Raw genomic sequence first — 23,322 nt, forward strand, 5'->3', positions numbered from 1 at the left:
TAAGAAGGGGGGGGAAGGTTTTGTGCGGTTCTGTCTTTCTCTGTTTGCAGAGGGCAGGAGCTGCTATGGGGCTACGGGCTGGCCTAGGAAAGGTCGCGGCTGATCGACAGGGGAGGGGGAGAGGTGTTCCATTCGGGACTGGACTTTTAAACAAGGGGGCCATTCGGGGCTGGACTTTAAAACAAGAGGGGTGCATTTGAGGTGGGGAGGATAGAGGCAGACCCGGTGGGTAGATTTATTATGGCCAGTGGGAAGCTGGAGGGAATGGCAGTGGTGCTGATAAATATATACGTCCCAAACTGGGATGATGTTGCGTTTGTTCGGAAGGTGCTGGGAAAGATCCCTGACCTGGACTCGCTCCGGCTGGTTATGGGGGGGTGACTTCAACACGGTCCTGGATCAGAGACTGGAGCAGTCGAGTTCTAGATCAGGGAAAGTATTAGCAATGGCTAAGGAATTGCGGGGGTTCATGGAGCGCATGGGGAGGGGTGGATCTGTGGAGATTTGGGAGGCCAAGGAGCAAGGAATATTCATTTCGCTCCCATGTGCACAAGGTATACTCCAGGATATCGTTTTTTGGACTGGATAAATACTGTTAGCGGGGGTGGAGGACACGGAGTACTCAGCAATTGTGGTGTCAGACCACGCGCCACATTGGGTAGACCTACGGGCAAGCACGAACAAGTCTCACCGCCCACAGTGGAGATTAGATGCTGGGCTGTTAGCGGACGATAAGATTTGAAAGCGAGTGAGGGAGGCAATCCGGGGGTACATAAAAAATGATACGGGAGAGACTCCGGCTGGAGTGGTATGGGAGGCATTGAAGGCAGTTATCAGAGGGGAATTTATTTCGATTCGAGCCCATAGGGAGAAAACTGAGCGGGCGGAGCTGGACAGATTGGTAAGAGAAATCTTACAGGTGGACAGGAGGTATGTGGAGTCTTCGAATGAGGAGCTCCTGAGGGAGTGTCAGAGACTCCAAATGGAATTTGGGCTCCTTTCCATAGCTAAGGCGAAGGGACAGCGGAGGAGAGCAAAAGGGGCAATATGCATATATGGGGAGAAAGCTCGCAAAATGATGGCACATCAGCTGAGGAAGCAGGAGGCGGCGAGAGAAATAGGGAAAATAAAGGACAGGGGAGGGAAGGTAGTGATAGACCTGGGGACGGTTAATGACGTGTTCCATGAATCTTAGCCGATTATATGAGTCGGAACCCCCCAGCCGGGAAGGAGGATATGAATCAATTCAGAGAGAGGCTAGAGTTCCCGAAGATAGAGGAGAAGCTGGTGGAAGACCCCAATTTGGCTCGGGGATAGATGGGTTGGGGACAATGCAATCGGGTAAGGCCCCGGGACCTGATGGAATCCCAGTGTTCTCTGGGTTACTGGGGTCGCTCCTGGTTAAGGCTTTTAACGAGTCTCGGGAGCTGGTAGTACTCCCCCCAATGCTATCACAGGCATCAATTTCTCTCATCCTGAAGCGATATAAGGACCCGGAGTACTGTGGATCATACAGGCCAATTTCCCTGTTGAACATCGATGTTAATTTGCTGGCAAAGATCTTGGCCACACGTATAGAGGATTGTGTCCAGAGGTAATCGGGGAAGATCAGACGAGTGTTGTGAAGAGCAGGCACCTGACGTCCAATATTAGACGGCTTCTTAATGTTATAATGATGCCGGCTGAGGGGCATGATGTTGAGGTGGTAGTAGCCATGGACGCGGAGAAGGCTTTCGACCGGATGGAGTGGACGTACCGATGGGCCATTTTAGGCAGGTTTGGGTTCGGACAGGGATTTGTAGATTGGGTCCAGCTGTTCTATCAGACCCCGATGACAAATGTAAGGACCAACCTAGTCCGGTCAGAGTATTTTAGTCTCTGCAGGTGGACAAGGCAGGGATGTCCGATCTCCCCTTTACTATTTGCCCTGACCAGAGAGCCCTTGGCAATGGCCCTTAGATCATCAAATGCCTGGCAGGGGAGGGGGGCACAGCGATATCAGGTTTTGTGTGGGCGGGTAAAACCCAAAAGGAGGCACTCCTGGAACGGGGTCGTGGAGAGGGGGGTTTAGCCCTCCTGAGCTTTATTAACTATTACTGGGCGGTCAACATATCGATGGTCAGGAAGTGGGTAGTGGGGGAAGGGTCGGTGTGGGTGCGAGTGGAAGCGGCATCCTGTAAGAGTACGAGTTTGGAGGCTTTACTGACGGCGCCCCTGCCGTATTGGTGCTCTATGAGCTCTATGGTGGTGGCAGCCCTTAGGATGTGGGGGCAATGGAAGCAGCACATGGGATTGGAGGGAGTGTCAGTATGGTCACCGATTTGTAACAATCACCGGTTTGCAGGGATGATAGATTTGGGGACCTATTTATTCAGGAGGGTTTCCTGATCTTGGAGGCATTAGAGGAGGTGTTTGAGTTGCCGGGCGGGAACGGGTTTCGGTACCTCTAGGTATGGGACTTTGTCTGGAGGCAGGTTCCTGCCTTTCCTCGCCTCCCCCTGAGGGATTACAAGATAAGTTGATGTCAAAAACAGAGGTTGGAGAGGGGAGGATCTCAGAGATATACAAGGAGCTGATGGAGTGGGAAGGAGCCCCCATTAGGGAAGTGAAGAGGAAATGGGAAGAGGAGCTGGGTGGAGAGATAGAATTCGAGCGGTGGGAAAAAGCCCTGAAGAGAGTCAATTCATCCATGTACCATGTACATATTTTTTGGGCATGCACGAAATTGAGGGGATTCTGGCAGTGATTTGCGGACGTTATGTCAGAGGTCCAGGCAGGAAGGGTAACTCAGAGTCCAGAATTGGCAATATTTGGGGTATCGGAAGATCCGGGGGCCGGGTCCTGGTAGCCCAGCAATATATTTTGCTGGGATGGAGGGACTCAAACTTAATTTACTGGCAGCTAGGGGGAAGGTGAAAATGTTTTTTTTCCTCTTGCTGTTGAAAACATTGAACAAGGGGCAGCACGGTGGCCTAGTGGTTAGCACAACCGCCTCACGGCGCTGAGGTCCCAGGTTCGATCCCGGCTCTGGGTCACTGTCCGTGTGGAGTTTGCACATTCTCCCCGTGTCTGCGTGGGTTTCGCCCCCACAACCCAAAAATGTGCAGAGTAGGTGGATTGGCCACGCTAAATTGCCCCTTAATTGGAAAAAATTATTGGGTAATCTAAATTTATAAAAAAAAACATTGAACAAATTTGACTGTGTCAGACTGAAAATCATTACATGAGAAATGCACGAGAGATTTTAAATAACAATTTTCCCTCATTAAATGATGCATGAATTTTGTGAACTATTGGTAATATACTCAAACAAAGAAAACGTTTTTAGTAGAATTGAAGGTATCAAACTAACCTGTCTTGTTATATTGCCATGAAGAAGAGCTTCGATGTGCAGGCGTGACAACAATTGAGGTATAAAGGCCTTGAGGCGGATGAGAGTGACATCTGGAACAGATATTTCGACAACTAAATCAATCACACTTCTAACGTATATACTGCATTGCTGCAGAAAACCAATATAGCATGGCATAAAGGATTATGTAGAAATTGAGAATATGCAACAATCATGAATTCAAAGCCGACTTTTCCCCCAGTGTATTTGTTCTACATTCACATTTACTTGAATTCAAAGGCCATTGTTGACAGCACAGAACAGTTGAGTGGTGGTGAAGAAAGGTATTTTATGGATTTCATTTTTTTTTTAAAACTTATTTTTCTTTGCATGGATAAGTTGTGATGATCCATCTATAGCATTATTTCATGACCTTTATAAATTAACGGGAAAAGTGGTTTTAATTGTCCTTCAATCAGTAACTAAAATTGTCTAAATTACAAGTTATGGCTTTACTCTTTAGTTGACACATTGCAAGTAAATCCGTGTTATCCAGTGTTATGCAGCTATCTACGTCACAAATTAAAATAAATTGAAAATAATGAGAAGGTTCCATGTCATTTTTTCTTTTTAAAACCCTTATCACCCCCCCACGACGAATAGCTCCTCAAACATGGTCACAAACATCCCCCACCTTTACTCAAACTCCCCTGCTGAGCCCCTTCATTCATACTTTATCCTCTCTAACCGCAGGAAGTCATACAGGTCACCCAACCATGCTGCTACCCCCGGTGGCGATGCCAACCGCCACTCCAACAAAATTCCTCGCCGTGAATCAGAGAGGCGAAGGCCAAGACATCGGCCTTCCTCCTCTCCAAGAGCTCCGGCTTCTCTGAAACCCCAAATATCGCCACCAAAGGGTCTGGGTCCACTCCCTCCTCCACTATCCTGGCTAAGACTGCGAACACTCCCGCCCAAAATCTTCCCAATTTTTCACAACCCCAAAACATGTGCGCATGATTCGCTAGCCCCCGCCCACACCTCTCACACATCTGCTACCCCCTGAAAGAACCCACTTATTCTCGCCCGAGTCATATGTACCCTGTGCACCACCTTAAACTGTATCTGGCTCATCCTTGTACAAGAAGTCCCGTTTACCCTTCGCAGTGCCTCACTCCATACTCCCCAATTGATCTCCATTCCCAACTCCGCTTTCCATTTCTCCTTGATCTTCACCACCGGTCGCCTCCCTGCTCCCCCAGCCACTTAAAAGATATCACCAATTCTTCCCTCCCCATCCACATCCGGAAGTCGCAGTCGCTCCAGCAGGGTGTATTGTGGCAGTCTTGGGAACCTTTTGTGCAAAGTTCCCAACCTGCAGATACCTGAACTCACTACCCCTCGACAGCTCTACCCTCGCCCTCAGCTCCACCAGACTGGCGAACCCTTCCTCCAAATAAAAATCCCTCACCTTGACCAGCCCTACTTCCCTCCACCTCCTGTATACACTATCATCCCCCCCATCTGCCGGGTACCCATCCAGCCCAGAGGCCTTCCCCGACTTCATACCCATGATACTATCCAGCACCTCCCTCAGCCCCAGGGGCTCCTCCAACGTATGCCTCTTTGCTTCCTCCACCTGGGGAAATTCCAGCTCGTCCAGAAACCACCCCATGACCCCCTCCTCTCCTCCTGGGTCTGCCTCATAAAGTCCCTGGTAATACTCTCCAAATGCCTCATTTATCTTCCCTGGCTGACACCACATCCCCAGCCCCAGTCCGATCTTCAATATTTCCCTGGACACAGCCTGCCTCCGCAGCTGGTGTGCCAGCATGCGTCTCGCCTTCTCCCCATACTCGTATTGCACCCCTCTTGCCCTACCGCCCGCCCCGTTGTCCCCTCTTGCCCTGCGCAGTTGCACTATCGCCCTCCCCGTTGTCAGCCTGTCAAATTGCCCCTGCAACCTTTTCCTCCTCGCCAATCCCTCCACGGTGGACACCTTCAAATATCCCCTGTCTACCTCCACTATCTTGCTCACTAGACGGTCATGTTCCACCCTCCTTTCCTTATTCACACGAACCGTAAAAGAGATCATTTCTCCCTGGACCACTGCCTTCAGTGCTTCCCACAAAATGCCCGTCGACACCTCCCCATTCTGATTGAACACCATACAATCCCTAATCGCCAACCGCACCTTATCACTAAAACCTCCATCCGCCAACAACCCCGAGTCAAACCTCCACCCCAGCCAGCAGGGTGCATGGTCAGAGATAACTATCCCCGCATACTCTGCACCCTCCACCTCAACCAAAATCTCCCGACTCACTACAAAGTAATCAATCCTCGAATACACCTTACAGACGTATGAAAAGAAGGAATACTCCCTTCCCCCTGGGTTATGAAAGCGCCATGGATCCACCATACACATCCTCTCCATAAACCCCCCCCCCCACCCCAGCTCCCTTGCCATTCGTACCCTACCCATCAACCTGGGGATCAATCTATCCACCCTTGGCTCAATGACACAGTTAAAATCTCCTCCCATGATCAACTGGAACGTGGCCAAATCCGGGATTGCTGCCAGCAACCCCCTCATAAAACCCACATCATCCCAATTTGGGGCATACACATTTACCAACACTACCGGTGCCCCTTCCAATACCCCCACTCACAATCACATATCTCCCACCTGGATCCCTCACCTCCTTCGCACTCACAAATACCATTTATTTGCTCATTAAAATCGCCACACCCCTCGATTTCAAATCAAACCCCGAGTGAAAACCCTGCCCAACCCACCCCTTCCTTAGCCTAACCTGGTCCTTCACATGGAGGTGTGTCACCTGCAAAAAGACAACCCCGCTTTCAAGCTCCTGAGGTGCACAAACACCCGCGACCTTTTAACCGGAACATCCATCCCCACATGAACTTTTCACCTCTACAACTCCATACAATCTCAGCATTGAACAGAAACTCCCGCCCCCCCCCCCCCCCCCGCCCCCCCCAACACACACAAAAAAGGCAAAAATCCTTAAATCCCTACACCCACTTCAAACATGCTCCCGACCATTACATAGTGCCCGCACCCTGGTTCCCAAGCACTGTCCACTCAGTTCTCCTTCAGTTTATGTTCCTTAATGAAGTCTACGGCCGCTTCTGGGGTCTTGAAATAATACTCCCCGCCTCTGAATCTCACCCATAATTTCGCCGGGTAGAGCACTCCAAACCTTATCTGCCGCCGGTACAGCACCGCCTTGGCCTTGTTGAAACCTTCCCGCCGTTTTGCCACTCGGCTCCGATGTCTTGATAAAAATCCGGACGTTATTACCCTGCTAGTCGCAGCTACGTTTCTCCCTGGCCCACCATAGAATTTTCTCTTTCTCCACAAATTTATGGAGTCTCATGATCACCGCACGCGGCGGTTCCCCAGTCCTAGGCTTTTGCCTCAGAGACCTATGCGCTCGGTCCACTTCCACTTCCCGTAACAGCCTCCCCGAACAGGCACCAGAATGTGGCGACTAGGGGCTTTTCACAGTAACTTCATTTGAAGCTTACTTGTGACAATAAGCAATTTTCATTTCATTTTCATTTTTCAGATGCATATCTAGCACCCCTTCTGTCACCAGTCCCGCCAGAATCCTCGAGACGTACCTCGTGGCACTCTCACCTTCCACTCCTTCAGGCAGGCCCACTATTCGCAGGTTCTGCCTTCTCAAGGCATTCTCCTGCTCCTCCACCTTTGCCCTCAGCGTTTTACAAAGGTCTTCTTGGAGCCCCACCTCCAGAACCATCACACGGTCGCTGCGGTCCGAGATCACTCCTTCAATCTCCCAAATCTGTGACCACTGCACCTCCAAACACCTCTCCATCTGCTCCAAAGTACTCTGCAGAGGTGCCACAGCTTCTGCAATGGCCTTTGCATGATCCTCATGCATTTCCTTCCTCTGTTTATGGAATTCCTCCTTGATAAAAGTCATCAATTCCTGTATCTGGGGCCTTACAGCTTGCCCCTCCCCCGCCTGCATGCTGGAAGAGACTGCCTTAGAAGCACAAGACTGTTTCAACTTTCCAGCCAAACCTCTCACTGTTTTCTGCCGGGTCCGGTGATCAGAAGACATACCATTCCAGGGGTAAACTACTCCTCTAACATTCACCTACGCCTTTTCATCAAAATTCCACCCAGATCTGGGTAAAAAGAGCCCTTTTCTGTGACTTTGAACAGGAACAGCCCTTTATGTGACCAATCACTCCATGGTCAAAAGCGGAAGTGTGCATGTAATTTCTACCAGCAATAAATATTACTGCAGTTAAAAATCTGCAGTATGTATGCTGAAATGGATAAGATGCAGTAACACCATTTCAGTGAAAATAATCTTTCTACACACATTACTGAATGCAATTAAATGTAGAGTGCAAGGTTTTGGTCCAACAAAATACATAGAATACAAGGAACAAATTAAAATGTTAGCCATGTTAGTTATCTTTTGGTTCTGCTTGCAACATTTTATTATACACTGTAAATAATAGAATACATGACAAGTAGTGTTATGATTGTGGAGCGTAACATTAGGACTTTGTTTAAACTCTTTAAAATAAAGATGTTACTTGTAATTCAACAGAATTTTATGGTAGGGTAAGGGAAGATATTTTCCAGGAATCAACATTCCTCTATTGTTGTCCACATGCAGTCAATTCAATTAAATGTGTAATTGCTTCAAATATTTTGCTCAGCCATGCATGCGCACTATTGCAGTCTGCACAATGTCTTCCAGGTTGCTGCGTAGCCACACAGAGCTTAGAAGGGGCATGGAAGGGCTATGTAATTTTAAAAATGATTATTCATACCAAATTCTTCTTCCCTGTGACACCATATACACTGCTTCACTCAGGCCCCGATTTTGTTATTGTTACTGTAAGATCCTGACTATCAAACTATCTGAAATGCTGAAATAGCTGCTCGCTTGACAGGTGTCGAGGTAGTCACACCTGGCATAAAGTAAAATCAGGATTTCACATGAGGAAGGAGCAGTGCTCCGAAAGCTCGTGTTTGAAACAAACCTGTTGGACTTTAACCTGGTGTTGTAAGACTTCTTACAATAAATTAAAATGGTTGCGGAAGTCAATCATTGCAAACCCAAGACAACGCTACAGATAATCTTTGCTGTAACATTTGGAAAAACCATCCTCAACTGTTCATCAACAACCTTAGTGATCTGGTTGTGGCCTCAAATCCATTTTCTGTCCGACTCCCATACAGATCAAAAGACTGTCTAATGCAGCCTTGAATATATTCAATGACCCGGTTTCCACTGCTCTCTGGGGTAGAAAATTCCAAAGATTAAAATTCTGAAATTGTGCCCTAGATTATTCAACAATGGAAGCATCTACCCTGTCAAGTCCTCAGAATCTTACATATTTTAATGAGGTCACTTCACATTTTTCTGAACTACAATTATGGAAAGTGGCGTTAAATATTACAATATAATTTAATTGTTTGAACATTCAAAGACAAAAAAAACTGACTCAGATTTTCTGTATAGGTATATTTTCACCCCATTTCATTTTGTTCCTATTTTCTTCGGCAAAATGTAAATGGTGGAATTTTGCAACAGGCAAGGTTAACACAAATTAAGTCAAAAAAATCCATAGCAGTATTAAATACTTGAATTATCATGCTAGTCTAAATTCAATAACCATTGTTTGATATTGCTTTCTCTTCTAGCTTGTCACCTGTCCCATAAGTAAGTCTAAGGATCTGGAACGTACAGTTGGCTAGAAACTGGTCTTTCTTAAGTTCATAAGATATAGGAGAATAATTATAGGCCATTTGGCCCATCCAGTCTGCTCCGCCATTCGATTATGACTGATCTTACCTCCACCATCTTGCCCGTTCTCTATAACCCTTCAACTCATAACCTACCAATTAATAATCTCTCCAACTCCTCCTTAAATGTACTCGCTGTCTCAGCATCCACTGCACTCTGGGGTAGAGAATTCCACAGATTCATAACCCTTTGGGAGAAGTAGTTTCTCCTCAACTCTGTTTTAAATTTGCTACCTCTTACCTGAAGATTATGACCTCTCATTTTAGAATGCCTCACAAGAGGAAGCATCCGCTCCACGACTACTTTATCCATACCTTTTATCATCTTGTTTCCCTCAATTTGATCTCCCCTCATTCTTCTAAACTCGAAGAGAGTATCGGCCTAAACTGTTCAATCTCTCTTCACACTTCTGGTGCAAATCAACCCAGACTGATGCAAGGGAAATTCTAATCATTTGTGGTTTTAAGAGTAGCCCAGCAGGCAAAATTTGACAATCTCATTCATAGGCTAGTTCAGGAAACAGAAAATGTCACACTGGTGAAAACAATGGGTGCTTTTAGGAGATATATTATTGGGACAGAGTTGAGCTTTACTCTATATCTGGCACTGCTATATCTAATCTGGAGTGCCCATACGGATACCTGGAGACCTAAAGTAGGTGCATTCCCCAGGATAAACATCTCTCACTTCAACATACTTTTTTTTTTTAAATGACTATCCTTTAATCGTAATACATAAAATCAACAGGTTGCAAAAGTGAAAGACATTCATGCAGATAAATTGTATCAAACTATTCAGTTACTGGCAATTCAAGAAAGTGCCTACCTTCCAGTGCTTCCTTAAGTTCATCTTTGGTCCATGCCACTTCAGTCATTAGCAGTCGGAGATAGTACATAGCATGCTGGTGAGGTTGCTCCGCTCTAAAATTATTCAGGGATCGCATATACTAAAAAAATAAAAATAAATCAATTAAACAACTATCCTTATCTCACCCCAACTCCAAGTAAGGTTGAATGTCTCTGACAAAATAATTAATTCAAGTTTTGACATGGCCCGCATATTTGAATCTAACTCCGTCTTAAAAAAACAATTCAATGACCCTGCCTCCTCTGCTCTCTGGGGAAGGGAATTCCATAGGCTAACAACCCTCAGAAAAAATAATTTTAAATCTTAAATCTTATTTTTGAACTCTTTGTCACCTAGTTCCCCCTAACAAAAGGGAGAACCCAGAAGAATGGTTGATCACGCAGGAAGGGCGGGGGGGAAAAGAACAAAATCTCCCCACCAGGATTATCCACCCTGTCTCCTCCTCCTCGTTGTCATCGTCATCAGGCGCCTGTTCAGGGAGCCAGTTATTTAGCCCACTGTGCTAAACCAGACCCTGATGTGCATCCTGGGGATGCAACTAGATGTAGTATTAGAGCTAGGAGGGCAAAGAACCTCTGGGATCACGGAGGGCACCGGGGGAGGGGGATACACCATTGGCAGAGAGGGGGCATATATTTAACAATAAACACCCTTGTGCACAACCACTAGGAAACCTGTCACTTTCTTCCGCAATGCATTGCTGCATGCATGTGATGTGTGTGAGTGAGCAATCAGCAGACAGGCAGGTCAGACTATAGCATAAAATAAGCACCACCGCCCAGCTCTCTGCGGGTTTTCATCCCCCTCGCCCACTCTCAACAGTGACCCACTGTCCCAGCACCCTGGAGTGATGTGATACATACAGGAAATAGGGGTGGCAGGTGGGTAAAATGCGACGCTGGACCAGGCCACGTCCTAGGTGAATCGGGCCGGTAGGAGGGCCTCCCTGGCCCTCTGATCTTGTTGGGCCCCCGCCGCCTGTCCTGCAGCCTCCAGCTGGGCCTCAGGTTCCTCCATGGCCTCGCCCTCCATCCCCTGCTAGTCCGGCGTATCATCATCATCTTTATCCCCGTTTCTCCCCTTCTCTCTTCTCCTCCACCTCCGTGGTGGCCACATGTTCCACATGGAAAATTCCTGAAGGAAAACGGAGTCCGTCACATCAAACGGCCCCCTTCCATCCAGTGACCAACGGCCTGGCAGAGAGAGCGGTCCAGACACTTAAAGCGGGACTCGAGAAGCAGCCGGCAGCGTCAATGGACACAAAGCTCTCCCACTGGCTGTTTGATTACAGGACCACACCGCATTCCACAACGGGTATACCGCCAGCTGAACTCTTAATGGGAAGGCGGCTGCGAACGAGGCTGAGTCTCCTTTTCCCAAATTTAACGGGGAAAGTGGAGAAACAACAGGAGGCCCAATGCAGGGGGCATGATAATAGTCGGCAGCAGAGACATTTCCAGGTGGGGGCACCGGTTTGGGTCAAGAATTATGGGAATGGACCAACGTGGGTCAAAGGCACAGTAGAGTCCCAAACAGGGCCCATATCCTATGAGGTTTCAATAGGAGGTAAGATGCTGAAGAAACACCTAGACCAAATAAGGGCAGCGGAACCACACCTGGAGGCAGGCGAAGCAGGACCGCCTCAAGCTGGGAAAGCCCAGACGGAAAGGATACCCACACCCCAGCCCCGAGCAATTTCCCCAGACCCCGTCATCCAGTCGTCAGAGTCGGAGATGGACACGCTCGACGAGGCCGCCGCGACACCTCTCCCCAAGGAGGAGGAAGAACAACTTCCAAGGAGGTCGTCAAGGAAAAGACGGGCACCTATAAGGTACACCCCGCCTCTTTCGGAGAACGACCCGGCGGACGACACAGAGGTGACAGACCCAGACATGAGTAGCAGGAAGAAGCCCAGAGGAATGCCAGCTGGTGGTGGTGGTGGTGGTTGGGGGGGGGGGGGGGGGGGGAAGAGTTGTAATGAAATGAACTCCAATTGGCTTTATTGTTTGGCCAATTGAAGTATGAGCTCCCTCAATGATAGCTCATTGAGGGGGCCCCATATAATCACCTATGTAGGCTTTGTAAGCAGTCTTAAGTTGACTGGACTGCTAGCAGCACTGTTTGTAGCAGCTCCTGTAATATTGTTATTGTAAATAAATATTGGTGTGGTGACGGAACTCCTGCCTCCCGTGGATTACTAGTCAGGTTCACATTTTTTGAAAGGAGGACTAATCGGCACCAGCGTGAGCACTTGCTGGGAAGGGCGCTGAATGACAGGAGGCTGTTGGATGATGGGTGGCTCTCATTAATTGTATGGAAATGGGGCTTAAGTGCTGATAATTGGTTTCAGGCATGTCTGATAGTCTGACTAATCAAATTGAATTTTTTGAATAGATCACAAACAAGATACACAAGGGAAAGTTGTGTGTGGAATCAGAGGAGATAGGGGAAGCGTTAAATGGATATTTTTCGTCAGTGTTTACACTGGAGAAAGACAATGTTGTCGAGGAGAATACTCGGGTACAGTCGACCAGGCTAGATGGGATTGAGGTTCACAAGGAGGAGGTGTTAGCAATTTTGGAAAATGTAAAAATAGGTAAGTCCCCTGGGCCAGATGGGATTTATCCTAGGATTCTCTGGGAAGCCAGGGAGGAGATTGCAGAGCCTTTGTCCTTGATCTTTATGTCGTCTTTGTCGACAGGAATAGTACCGGAAGACTGGAGGATAGCAAATGTTGTCCCCTATTTCAAGAAGGGGAGTAGAGACAACCCTGGTAATTATAGACCTGTGAGCCTTACTTCAGTTGTGGGTAAAATGTTGGAAAAGGTTATAAGAGATAGGGTTTATAATCAACTTGAAAAGAACAAGTTGATTAGCGATACTCAACACGGTTTTGTGAAGGGTAGGTCATGCCTCACAAACCTTATTGAGTTTTTTGAGAAGGTGACCAAACAGGTAGATGAGGGTAAAGCGGTTGATGTGGTGTATATGGATTTCAGTAAGGCATTTGATAAGGTTCCCCACGGTAGGCTATTGCAGAAAATACAGAAGTATGGGATTGAAGGTGATTTAGCGGTTTGGATCAGTAATTGGCTAGCTGAAAGAAGACAGAGGGTGGTGGTTGATGGCAAATGTTCATCCTGGAGTTCAGTTACTAGTGGTGTACCGCAAGGATCTGTTTTGGGGCCACTGCTGTTTGTCATTTTTATAAATGACCTGGAAGAGGGTGTAGAAGGATGGGTTAGTAAATTTGCAGATGACATGAAGGTCGGTGGAGTTGTGGATAGTGCTGAAGGATGTTATAGGTTCCAGAGGGACATAGATTGCAGAGCTGGGCTGAGAGGTGGCAGATGGAGTTTAATGCGGAAAAGTGTGAGGTGGTTCACTTTGGAAGGAGTAACAGGAATGCAGAGTACTGGGCTAATGGCAAGATTCTTGGTAGTGTAGATGAACAGAGAGATCTCGGCATCCAGGTACATAAATCCCTGAAAGTTGCCACCCAGGTTAATAGGGCTGTTAAGAAGGCATATGGTGTGCTAGCCTTTATCAGTAGGGGGATTGAGTTTCGGAGCCACGAGGTCATGCTGCAGCTGTACAAAACTCTGGTGCGGCCGCACCTGGAGTACTGCGTGCAGTTCTGGTCACCACATTATAGGAAGGATGTGGAAGCTTTGGAATGGGTTCAGAGGAGATTTACTAGGATGTTGCCTGGTATGGGGGAGAAGATCTTACGAGGAAAGGCTCAGGGACTTGAGGTTGTTTTCGTTAGAGATGAGAAGGCTGAGAGGTGACTTAATGGAGACATATAAGATAGTCAGAGGGTTAGATAGGGTGGACAGTGAGAGTCTTTTTCCTCGGATGGTGATGACCAACACGAGGGGACATAGCTTTAAATTGAGGGGTGGTAGATATAGGACAGATGTCACAGGCAGTTTCTTTACTCAGAGAGTAGTAGGGGTGTGGAACGCCCTGCCTGCAACAGTAGTAGACTTGCCAACTTTAAGGACATTTAAGTGGTCACTGGATAGACATATGGATGAAAATGGAATAGTGTAGGTCAGATAGGCTTCAGATGGTTTCACGGGTCGGCGCAACATCGAGGGCCGAAGGGCCCGTACTGCGCTGTAATGTTCTATGTTCAATGTTCTAAATGGTTTCTCGCCATGCTACGGCAAGATTCCGAATTCGCCTACGGGAGCAGGCCGGTTGCATCACAAACTGTTTGGCGTCTGGCGCGGTTCCCGTTTTTGGCCTTTCCCGCTATTCACCAGCCTCGTTACGCTTTAGCGCGAGTGTAACGAGGCCAAAAGATCACGCCCATAATTTCTTAATAAAGAGGCCAAACTTGTGCACTGTACTCCAGATGTGGCTTCACCAAATCCTTATAGAACAGTATCAAAACTTCCTTATTTTTAATATTCTTTTTTTTTTTTTTAATTTTTTTATTGGAATTTTTTGCAGAAAATATAACAAAAAGTATAGCAAAAAGCAGTAATATGCAACTAACAGCCCCATAACACCCACAATTCCCCCCATACCGTAACATCACATGTATCACATTCCCCCACCCCCCTCCCCAACAAGAGAACTTAACCATAAATTAAAATTAGATAAATCAAATTTAAATAAAATAAGCTAACATAATCAACGCCCCCCCCCCCCCCCCACCCCCCCCCCACCCCCCCACCCACCCACCCACCCCCCCCCCCCCCCCCCGGGTTGCTGCTGCTACTGTCCCAGTACCCTATCGTTGAGCCAGAAAGTCGAGGAAAGGTTGCCACCATTTAAAGAACCCTTGCACCGATCCTCTCAGGGCGAATTTAACCTTCTCAAGCTTAATAAAGCCCGCCATGTCATTGATCCAGGTCTCCACGCTTGGGGGCCTCGCGTCCTTCCACTGTAGCAAAATCCTTCGCCGGGCTACTAGGGACGCAAAGGCCAGCACACCGGCCTCTTTCGCCTCCTGCACTCCCGGCTCTACCCCAACCCCAAAGATCGCGAGTCCCCATCCTGGCTTGACCCTGGATCCCACCACCCTTGACACCGTCCTCGCCACCCCCTTCCAGAACTCCTCCAATGCCGGGCATGCCCAGAACATATGGGCATGGTTCGCTGGACTCCCCGAGCACCTGGCACACCTATCTTCACCCCCAAAGAACCTATTCATCCTCGTCCCAGTCATGTGGGCCCTATGCAGCACCTTGAATTGGATGAGGCTAAGCCGCGCACACGAGGAGGAAGAATTTACCCTCTCCAGGGCATCAGCCCATGTACCGTCTTCGATCTGTTCCCCCAGTTCCCCCTCCCACTTCGTTTTCAGCTCCTCTACTGACGCCTCTTCCTTCTCCTGCATAAGCTTGTAGATATCGGATATCTTCCCCTCCCCGACCCAGACCCCCGAGAGCACCCTGTCACTCACCCCCTTCGCGGGGAGCGCAGGGAATCCCTCCACCTGCCGTCTAGCAAATGCCTTTACCTGCAGATATCTAAACATGTTTCCCGGCGGGAGCCCAAATTTCTCTTCCAACTCCCCCAGGCTCGCAAACCTTCCGTCGATAAACAGGTCCTTCAGCTGTCTAATGCCCGCTCTATACCATCCCCGAAATCCCCCATCCATGTTCCCCGGGACGAACCTATGGTTCCCCCTTAACGGAGCCTCCATCGAGCCCCCCACTTCTCCCCTATGTCGCCTCCACTGCCCCCAAATCTTGAGGGTAGCCGCCACCACCGGACTCGTGGTATACCTCGTGGGAGGGAGCGGCCACGGCGCCGTTACCAGGGCCCCCAGGCTTGTATCCCCACAGGACGCTCTCTCCATCCGTTTCCATGCTGCCCCCTCCCCCTCCATCACCCACTTACGCACCATCGACACGTTGGCCGCCCAGTAATACCCCGAGAGGTTGGGCAACGCCAGCCCCCCCCCATCCCTACTCCGCTCCAAGAAGACCCTCTTCACCCTTGGGGTGCCATGCGTCCAAACAAATCCCATGATGCTGCTGGTCACTCTTTTAAAAAAGGCCCTAGGGATAAAGATGGGCAAGCACTGGAAGAGGAACAAGAACCTCGGGAGAACCGTCATTTTGACGGATTGCACTCTGCCCGCCAGCGATAGCGGCACCATGTCCCACCTTTTAAATTCCTCCTCCATCTGTTCCACTAGTCTGGTGAAGTTAAGCTTATGAAGAGCCCCCCAACTCCTGGCCACCTGCACCCCCAGGTACCTGAAACTCTTCACTGCCCTCCTGAAGGGGAGCCTCCCAATTCCCTCCTCCTGATCTCCCGGGTGCACTACAAATACCTCGCTCTTTCCTAAGTTCAGCTTATAGCCCGAGAAGCCCCCAAATTCCGCTAACAGTTCCATCACCCCCGGCATTCCCCCCTCTGGGTCCGCCACATATAACAGCAGGTCGTCTGCATACAGCGATACCCGGTGCTCCTCCCCCCCCCGCACCAGACCCCTCCACTTCCCTGACTCCCTCAACGCCATGGCCAGCGGTTCAATCGCCAGTGCAAAGAGCAGGGGGGACAGGGGACACCCCTGCCTGGTCCCACGATAAAGCCTAAAATACTCCGATCTCCTTCCATTTGTGACTACACTCGCCATCGGCGCCGCGTAAAGCAGCCTCACCCATTTGATGAATCCCTCCCCAAATCCAAACCTCTCCAGCACCTCCCATAGGTACCCCCATTCAACTCTATCAAACGCCTTCTCTGCATCCAGCGCCACCACTATCTCCGCCTCCCCCTCCACTGCCGGCATCATGATAACATTGAGCAGTCTCCGCACATTCGTGTTGAGCTGCCGCCCCTTGACAAACCCTGTCTGATCTTCATGAATTACCTCTGGCACACAATCCTCTATCCTGGTAGCCAGGATCTTCGCCAGCAACTTAGCGTCTACGTTAAGGAGTGAAATAGGCCTATATGATCCGCACTGCAAGGGGTCCTTATCCCGTTTTAGGATCAAAGAGATCAGTGCCCGCGACATCGTCGGGGGCAAAGCCCCCCCCTCCCACGCCTCATTGAAAGTTCGCACCAGCAGGGGACCCACCAGGTCCGCATATTTTTTGTAAAATTCTGCCGGGAACCCGTCCGGCCCCGGGGCCTTACCTGACTGCATTTGCCCGATCCCCCTGACTAGCTCCTCCAACTCTATCGGCGCCCCCAGCCCCTCAACCAGCCTCTCTTGAACCCTTGGGAAACATAGCCTGTTCATGAAGCTCTCCATCCCCTCTCTCCCCCTCGGAGGTTCCGACCGGTACAATCCCTCGTAAAAGTCCCTAAAGACCCCGTTTACTTCTGTCCCCTTCTGCACTACATTTCCACCCCCATCCTTCACTCCCCCAATTTCCCTAGCCGCATCTCGCCTACGGAGCTGATGCGCCAACATCCTGCTCGCCTTCTCTCCATACTCATATACCGCACCCTGCGCCCTCCTCCACTGTGTCTCCGCCTTTCTGGTGGTCAGCAAGTCAAAATTGGCCTGCAACCTGCGCCGTTCTCCCAGCAACCCTTCCTCCGGTGCCTCCGCATATCTCCTGTCCACCTCCAGAAGCTCTCCCACCAGTCTCTCCCTCTCCTTCCTCTCCTTCCTTTCCCTGTGGGCCCGGATGGAGATCAGCTCCCCCCGGATCACTGCTTTCAGAGCCTCCCAGACCATCCCCACCTGGACCTCCCCCGTATCATTGGTAACCAGATACCCCTCAATGCTTCTCCGAACCCTCTTACACACCTCCTCCTCCGCCAGCATCCCCACATCCAGGCGCCAGAGCGGGCGCTGGTCCCGCGCCTCCCCCATCTCCAGATCAATCCAGTGCGGGGCATGGTCCGAAATCGCTATGGCCGAATACTCGGCATCCTGCACCCTCGGGATCAACCCCCTGCTCAGGACAAAAAAGTCTATCCGGGAATAAACCCTATGGACGTGAGAGAAAAAGGAATACTCCCGCGCTCTCGGTCTCCCAAACCTCCAGGGATCCACCCCTCCCATCTGGTCCATGTATCCCCTCAGCACTTTGGCCGCCGCCGGTCTCCTACCCGTCCTTGAACTGGACCGGTCCAGTGTGGGATCCAGCACTGTGTTAAAATCTCCCCCCATGATCAGGCCCCCTACCTCCAGGTCCGGGACGCGGCCCAACAAGCGCCTCATGAAGCCAGCATCATCCCAATTCGGGGCATATACGTTCACCAGCACCACCTTCTCTCCCTGCAGCCTACCCCTCACCATGATATATCTGCCCTCCTTGTCCGACACCACCTCAGCCGCCTCAAACGCCACCCTCTTCCCCACTAGAATCGCCACCCCCCGGTTCTTTGCGTCCAATCCTGAATGATAAACCTGCCCCACCCACCCCTTCCTCAGACGGACCTGGTCCGCCACCTTCAGGTGGGTCTCCTGGAGCATAGCCACGTCCGCCTTCAACCCCCTTAGATGGGAGACCACCCTGGTTCTCTTAACCGGCCCGTTCAGCCCCCTCACGTTCCAGGTAATCAGCCGGATCAGAGGGCAACCCGCCCCCCTCCCCTGCCGACTAGCCATAGCTTGGCAGATGTTCGCCCCAGGCCAGCATACCCCGCTCGACCCGTTCCCCATGGCGATAGCGCCTCTCCTCTTCCCCCCCGGCCCTCATCGGCTCCTTCCTAGTCGTTCCAGCAGCAACCCGGTATCCCCCCCCACCCCCCTCCCTCCCCCCCCAGGCTAGGACCCCTCCTAGCCGCGACGCACCCTCCATGGTACTTCCGTGAGTCAGCTGACTTCTGCTGACCCCGGCAGCTCCCGCCAAAACCTATCCCCTCCCGGCTTGGGGTCATCCCCCTCTTGCCACACCTCCTTGGCATTATTGCAGCGCGGGAAAAAAGACCCGTAGAGGCCCTTCCCCCATCGCAAGCTCCACCCCCCTGCCCCGCAGCGCGGGAAACCAGAGGAAAGCCCGCGCTTTCACAATGCCACACCCCATCCTTCTGACGCAGTTCCCCAAAATCCAGTTTCCCCTCAATCCCCAGCCCCGTACAGAAGAGAACATATAGAACACAAACCCCCAACACTCCCCACCTACCCCACAACCATACCCAACAGACAAACCCACCCGTAAACAGAGCAAAAAGAAAACCAGCATACATAACACACATTTCGAAGTTGAAAAAGTTGAAACAGTTGGAACAAAACAGCCACAGCGGAAACAACGCCGGCCAAAGTATGTTCCCAGGCCCTAGTTCAAGTCCAGCTTCTCCGCCTGTACAAAGGCCCACGCCTCCTCCGGGAACTCGAAGTAATGGTGCCGGTCCTTGTATGTCACCCACAGGCGCGCAGGCTGCAGCATTCCAAACCTGACCTGCTTAGCATGAAGCACCGCCTTCGTCCGGTTGAACCTGGCCCGCCGCTTAGCCACTTCCGCACTCCAGTCCTGGTAGATCCTCACTACCGAATTCTCCCATTTACTGCTCCTCTCTTTCTTGGCCCAGCGCAGCACACACTCCCGGTCACTGAATCGGTGGAACCGCACCAGCACCGCCCTCGGGGGCTCATCTGCCTTGGGCCTCCTGGCCATCACTCTGTGCGCTCCCTCGAGCTCCAGGGGCAAATGGAAGGACCCTGCTCCCATCAACGAGCTCAACAACGTGGTCACATACGCCGGGAGATCCGACCCCTCCAGCCCCTCCGCCAGGCCCAGGATCCTCAGATTCTTTCGCCTCGTGCGAACGTCCAGCTCCTCCAAGCGGTCCTGCCACTTTTTATGAAGTGCCTCGTGCAACTCCACTTTCCCAACGAGGACCACGGCCTCCTCCTCTCTTTCAACGGCCTGCCGCTGCAACTCCCGAATAGACTCCTCCTGTGCCGCCTGGGTCCCAAGCAGCTTGGCCGCAGTTGCATTCATGGAGTCCAGCAGCTCAGCCTTCAGCTCAGCAAAACAACGTAGGAGCGAGGCCTGTTGCTCCTGCGCCCACTTCCACCAGTCCTCGGGTGTTGCGCCGGCCGCCATTTTGTTTTTCTTCCCACGTTTTTTTTGGGGCGTTTCTGCAGCCTTTTTCACCATATAGTGTGGGGCAAGTTCTTCCAGGCACCTTCCCCCACCGGGATATGTAGCAACAGCACTGTTTGGGGCCCTCAAAACGGCCCAAAAGCCCTTAAATAGCGGGAGCGCCGGCCGCCATTTTGTTTTTTTTCACCCGTTTTTTGGGGGGCGTTACTGCAGCCTTTTTCACCAGATAATGTGGGGCAAGTTCTTCCAGGCACCTTCCCCCACTAGGATGTGTAGAAACAGCGCCGTTTGGGGCCCTCAAAACGGCCCAAAAGTCCCTAAATAGCAGGAGTGCCGGCCGCCATTTTGTTTTTCTTCCCCCGTTTTTTTGGGGGAGTTACTGCAGCCTTTTTCTTCTTCCCACTCCAGGTGAGCACCATATAGTGTGGGGCAAGTTCTTCCAGGCACCTTCCCCCACCGGGATGCGTAGAAACAGCTCCGTTTGGGGCCCTCGAAACGGCCCAAAAGTCCCTAAATAGCAGGAGCTGCCGAATGTGTGGCTTAGCTCCGCATAGCCGCAACTGGAAGTCTATTTTTAATATTCTATACGCCTTAAATAACAAGTCTATTCGTCTTCTTAATTACTTGTACGAAATTATTGTGATTAATTTCTGTTAATCTTTGTACCAGGACATGCAGATCCATCTGCACTGCAGACTTCTGTAATCTCCATTTGGTATACTGCTTGGCCTATTTATCTTGCCAAAAAGGCCAAATTCACATTTTCTTACACTACAGTATGCTCCATCTGCCAATTCTTTTCCCACTAACTTAGCCTATCTATATGCCTTTGCAGACTCACGTCCTCTTTCCAGCTTAGTTGGTGTCATCTGCCGTAACCCTATTTTAGGTTCATTCATCTACGTTATTGATATAGATTGCAAACAGTTGAGGCTCCAACACAGATCCCTGTGGTATTCCACCGATTACAACTTTCCAACCAAAAATTACATTTTCATCCATACTCGCTGCTCCCTGTTAGCCAAACAATCCTCCCTACACCATGAGCTCTTATTTTGCACAATAATCTTGATTTGGTATCTTATTAAATGCCTTTCGGAAATCCAAGTGCACCACATCAATCTCTTCCTCATTACTTCAAGGTTACAAAAAAAACCAGCTGAAAACAACTTCCCTTTTACAAAAGCACATTGACTGCCTGATTGCATTAAGAATTTCTAAGTGCCGACTTCCGGTTGCGGCTATGCGGAGTTAAGTCGCACGTTCGGCAGCTCCCGCTAGCAAAGGATTTTTGGGCTCTTTTTAGGGCCCGCAATTGTGCTTGTTCGACGTTTCCGGTGTGGGATGGGGACAGCAAAATTCCCCTGATAGTGTATGGATTGGACATGGGGTGGGGCGATTTAAAAAGCAGCATTGCAGCAAAGAAAGGTGCGAGGGAGGAGGACCAAGATGGCGGCGGGCGGAGACCAGGCAGCGTGGACGCAGGAGCAGCTCCAGCGCTGCTAAAAGCAGAGCTGCTGGAGCCGATGAAGGCCTCACTCGATAAGCTGCTGGAGACCAAGACGGCCCAAGGGGTGGCAATCCGGGAGGTCCGGCAAAAGGTCTCGGAGAACAAGGACGAGATCTTAGGCCCGGCGGTGACGGTGGAGGCGCACGAGGTGCTCCACAAGAAATGGGAAGCGAGCTTCGAGCAGATGGAGAACTGGTTGAGGCGGAAGAATCTGCGGATCCTGGGCCTCCCGGAGGGGCTGGAGGGATCGGATATGGGGGCCTATGTGGTCACCATGTTGAATTCGTTGATGGGAGCTGGTGGGCTTCTTCTCGCGCTGGGAGTGGAATGGGAAGCTGTGGGCAAGGGAGGGGAGGGGAAGCTTTACACTGGGGACGGGGGGGGTCGATGGTGCGGCGGGAGTGGCCAGGGTCAGCAGGAGTTAGCTGACTCACGGGAGTGCAATGGGAGGAACAACGCAGCTGGGGGGGGGGGGGGGGGGGGGGGGGGGGGGGACCGGGTTGCTGCTGGAATGGACACGGGGGAGCTGGTAGAGGAGGTCGGGGCGGGGGTCTGGCATTGTGGGGAACGGGTCATGCGGGGGTCGCGGGCACGTGGCTGCCCTAGGAAGGGCTATGGCTAGTCGGCGAGGGAGGGGGGCTCGTAGCCCCCTGATCCGGCTGATAACCTGGAATGTAAGGGGACTGAATGGGCCGGTCAAGCGGGCCCGGGTGCTCGTGCACCTGAAGGGGCTGAAGGTGGATGTGGCCATGCTCCAGGAGACGCACCCGAGGGTGGCGGATCAGGTAAGGTTAAGAAAGGGGTGGGTAGGGCAGGTGTTTCATTCGGGTTTGGATGCAAAAAACCGGGGGTGGGGGGGGCAACCTTGTCAGGGAAGGAAGGGGGACCTGTTTGTGGATGGGAAGTTCGTGAGCCTGGGTGAGCTGGAGGGGAGGTTCAGCCCCCCCGTGGAACACCTTCAGATATATGCAGGTAAGGGCGTTTGTTAGGCGGCAGGTGGTGGAGTTCCCACTGTTGCCGCCACGAAGGGTTCAGGACGGGGTGCTTTCGGGGACGTGGGTTGGAGAGGGGAGGATCTCGGCAACGTATCAGGTGATACAGGAGGAGGAGGAGGAGGCCTCGATGGAGGAGCTGAAGGGAAGTGGGAGGAGTTGGGCGAGGAGATTGACGAGGGGACGTGGGCAGATGCCCTGGGGAGGGTAAATGCCTCCTCCTCTTGCGCGAGGCTCAGCTTAATACATTTCAATGTGCTGCATAGGGCGTACATGACCGGGGCAAGGCTGAGACGGTTCTTTCGGAGAAAGGACAGGTGAGGGCCTGAGAGGTCAGGTGCTCAGGGAGCCCAGCAAACCACACCCACATGTTCTGGGCGTGCCCAGCGCTGGAGGGCTTTTGGAGGGGCATCGCGGAGACTATGTCTAGGGTGGTTGGTTCCAGGGCTGGGGGCTCGCAATATTTGGGGTGGCAGGGGAGCCGGGAGTGCAGGAGGCGAAAGAGATTGGCCTTTGCGTCCCTGGTAGCCCGGCGAAGGATTCTTCTACAGTGGAAGGATGCGAGGCCCCCGGGCGTGGAATCCTGGGTCAATGATATGGCTGGGTTTATCAAATTGGAGGGGGTCAAATTTGCCTTAAGGGGGTCGGTGCAAGGGTTCTTCAGGCGGTGGCAACCGTTTCTAGACTTCCTGGCCGAGCGTTCGGTGATGGTCAGCAACAGCAGCCCTCATTTCTGAAGAGTTCCATTTGCTATTTTCCAAGATGGGACCTGTCCAGAGACTAGGAAATTTTGGAAAATTACAGCAGCAACTTCTTT

The 23,322-nt window shown here is 51.0% G+C and overlaps 1 protein-coding gene across 5 annotated transcripts in view; it reads right to left on the minus strand.

Annotated features, from left to right (window-relative positions):
• Window positions 1-23,322, minus strand: part of ide (insulin-degrading enzyme) — a 245,968-nt gene that overhangs the window by 81,155 nt on the left and 141,491 nt on the right. For all 5 annotated transcript variants that reach the window (XM_038822333.1, XM_038822331.1, XM_038822334.1 and 2 more), the window contains 2 exons: window positions 9,982-10,102; window positions 3,353-3,444 (listed from right to left, as the gene is read on the minus strand). In XM_038822333.1, coding sequence (XP_038678261.1) covers window positions 3,353-3,444; window positions 9,982-10,102 — 213 coding nt within the window. The remainder of the gene's footprint in view (window positions 1-3,352; window positions 3,445-9,981; window positions 10,103-23,322) is intronic.

The sequence above is a fragment of the Scyliorhinus canicula genome, chromosome 16, assembly GCF_902713615.1.
Source record: "Scyliorhinus canicula chromosome 16, sScyCan1.1, whole genome shotgun sequence".
Classification (NCBI taxonomy): domain Eukaryota; kingdom Metazoa; phylum Chordata; class Chondrichthyes; order Carcharhiniformes; family Scyliorhinidae; genus Scyliorhinus; species Scyliorhinus canicula.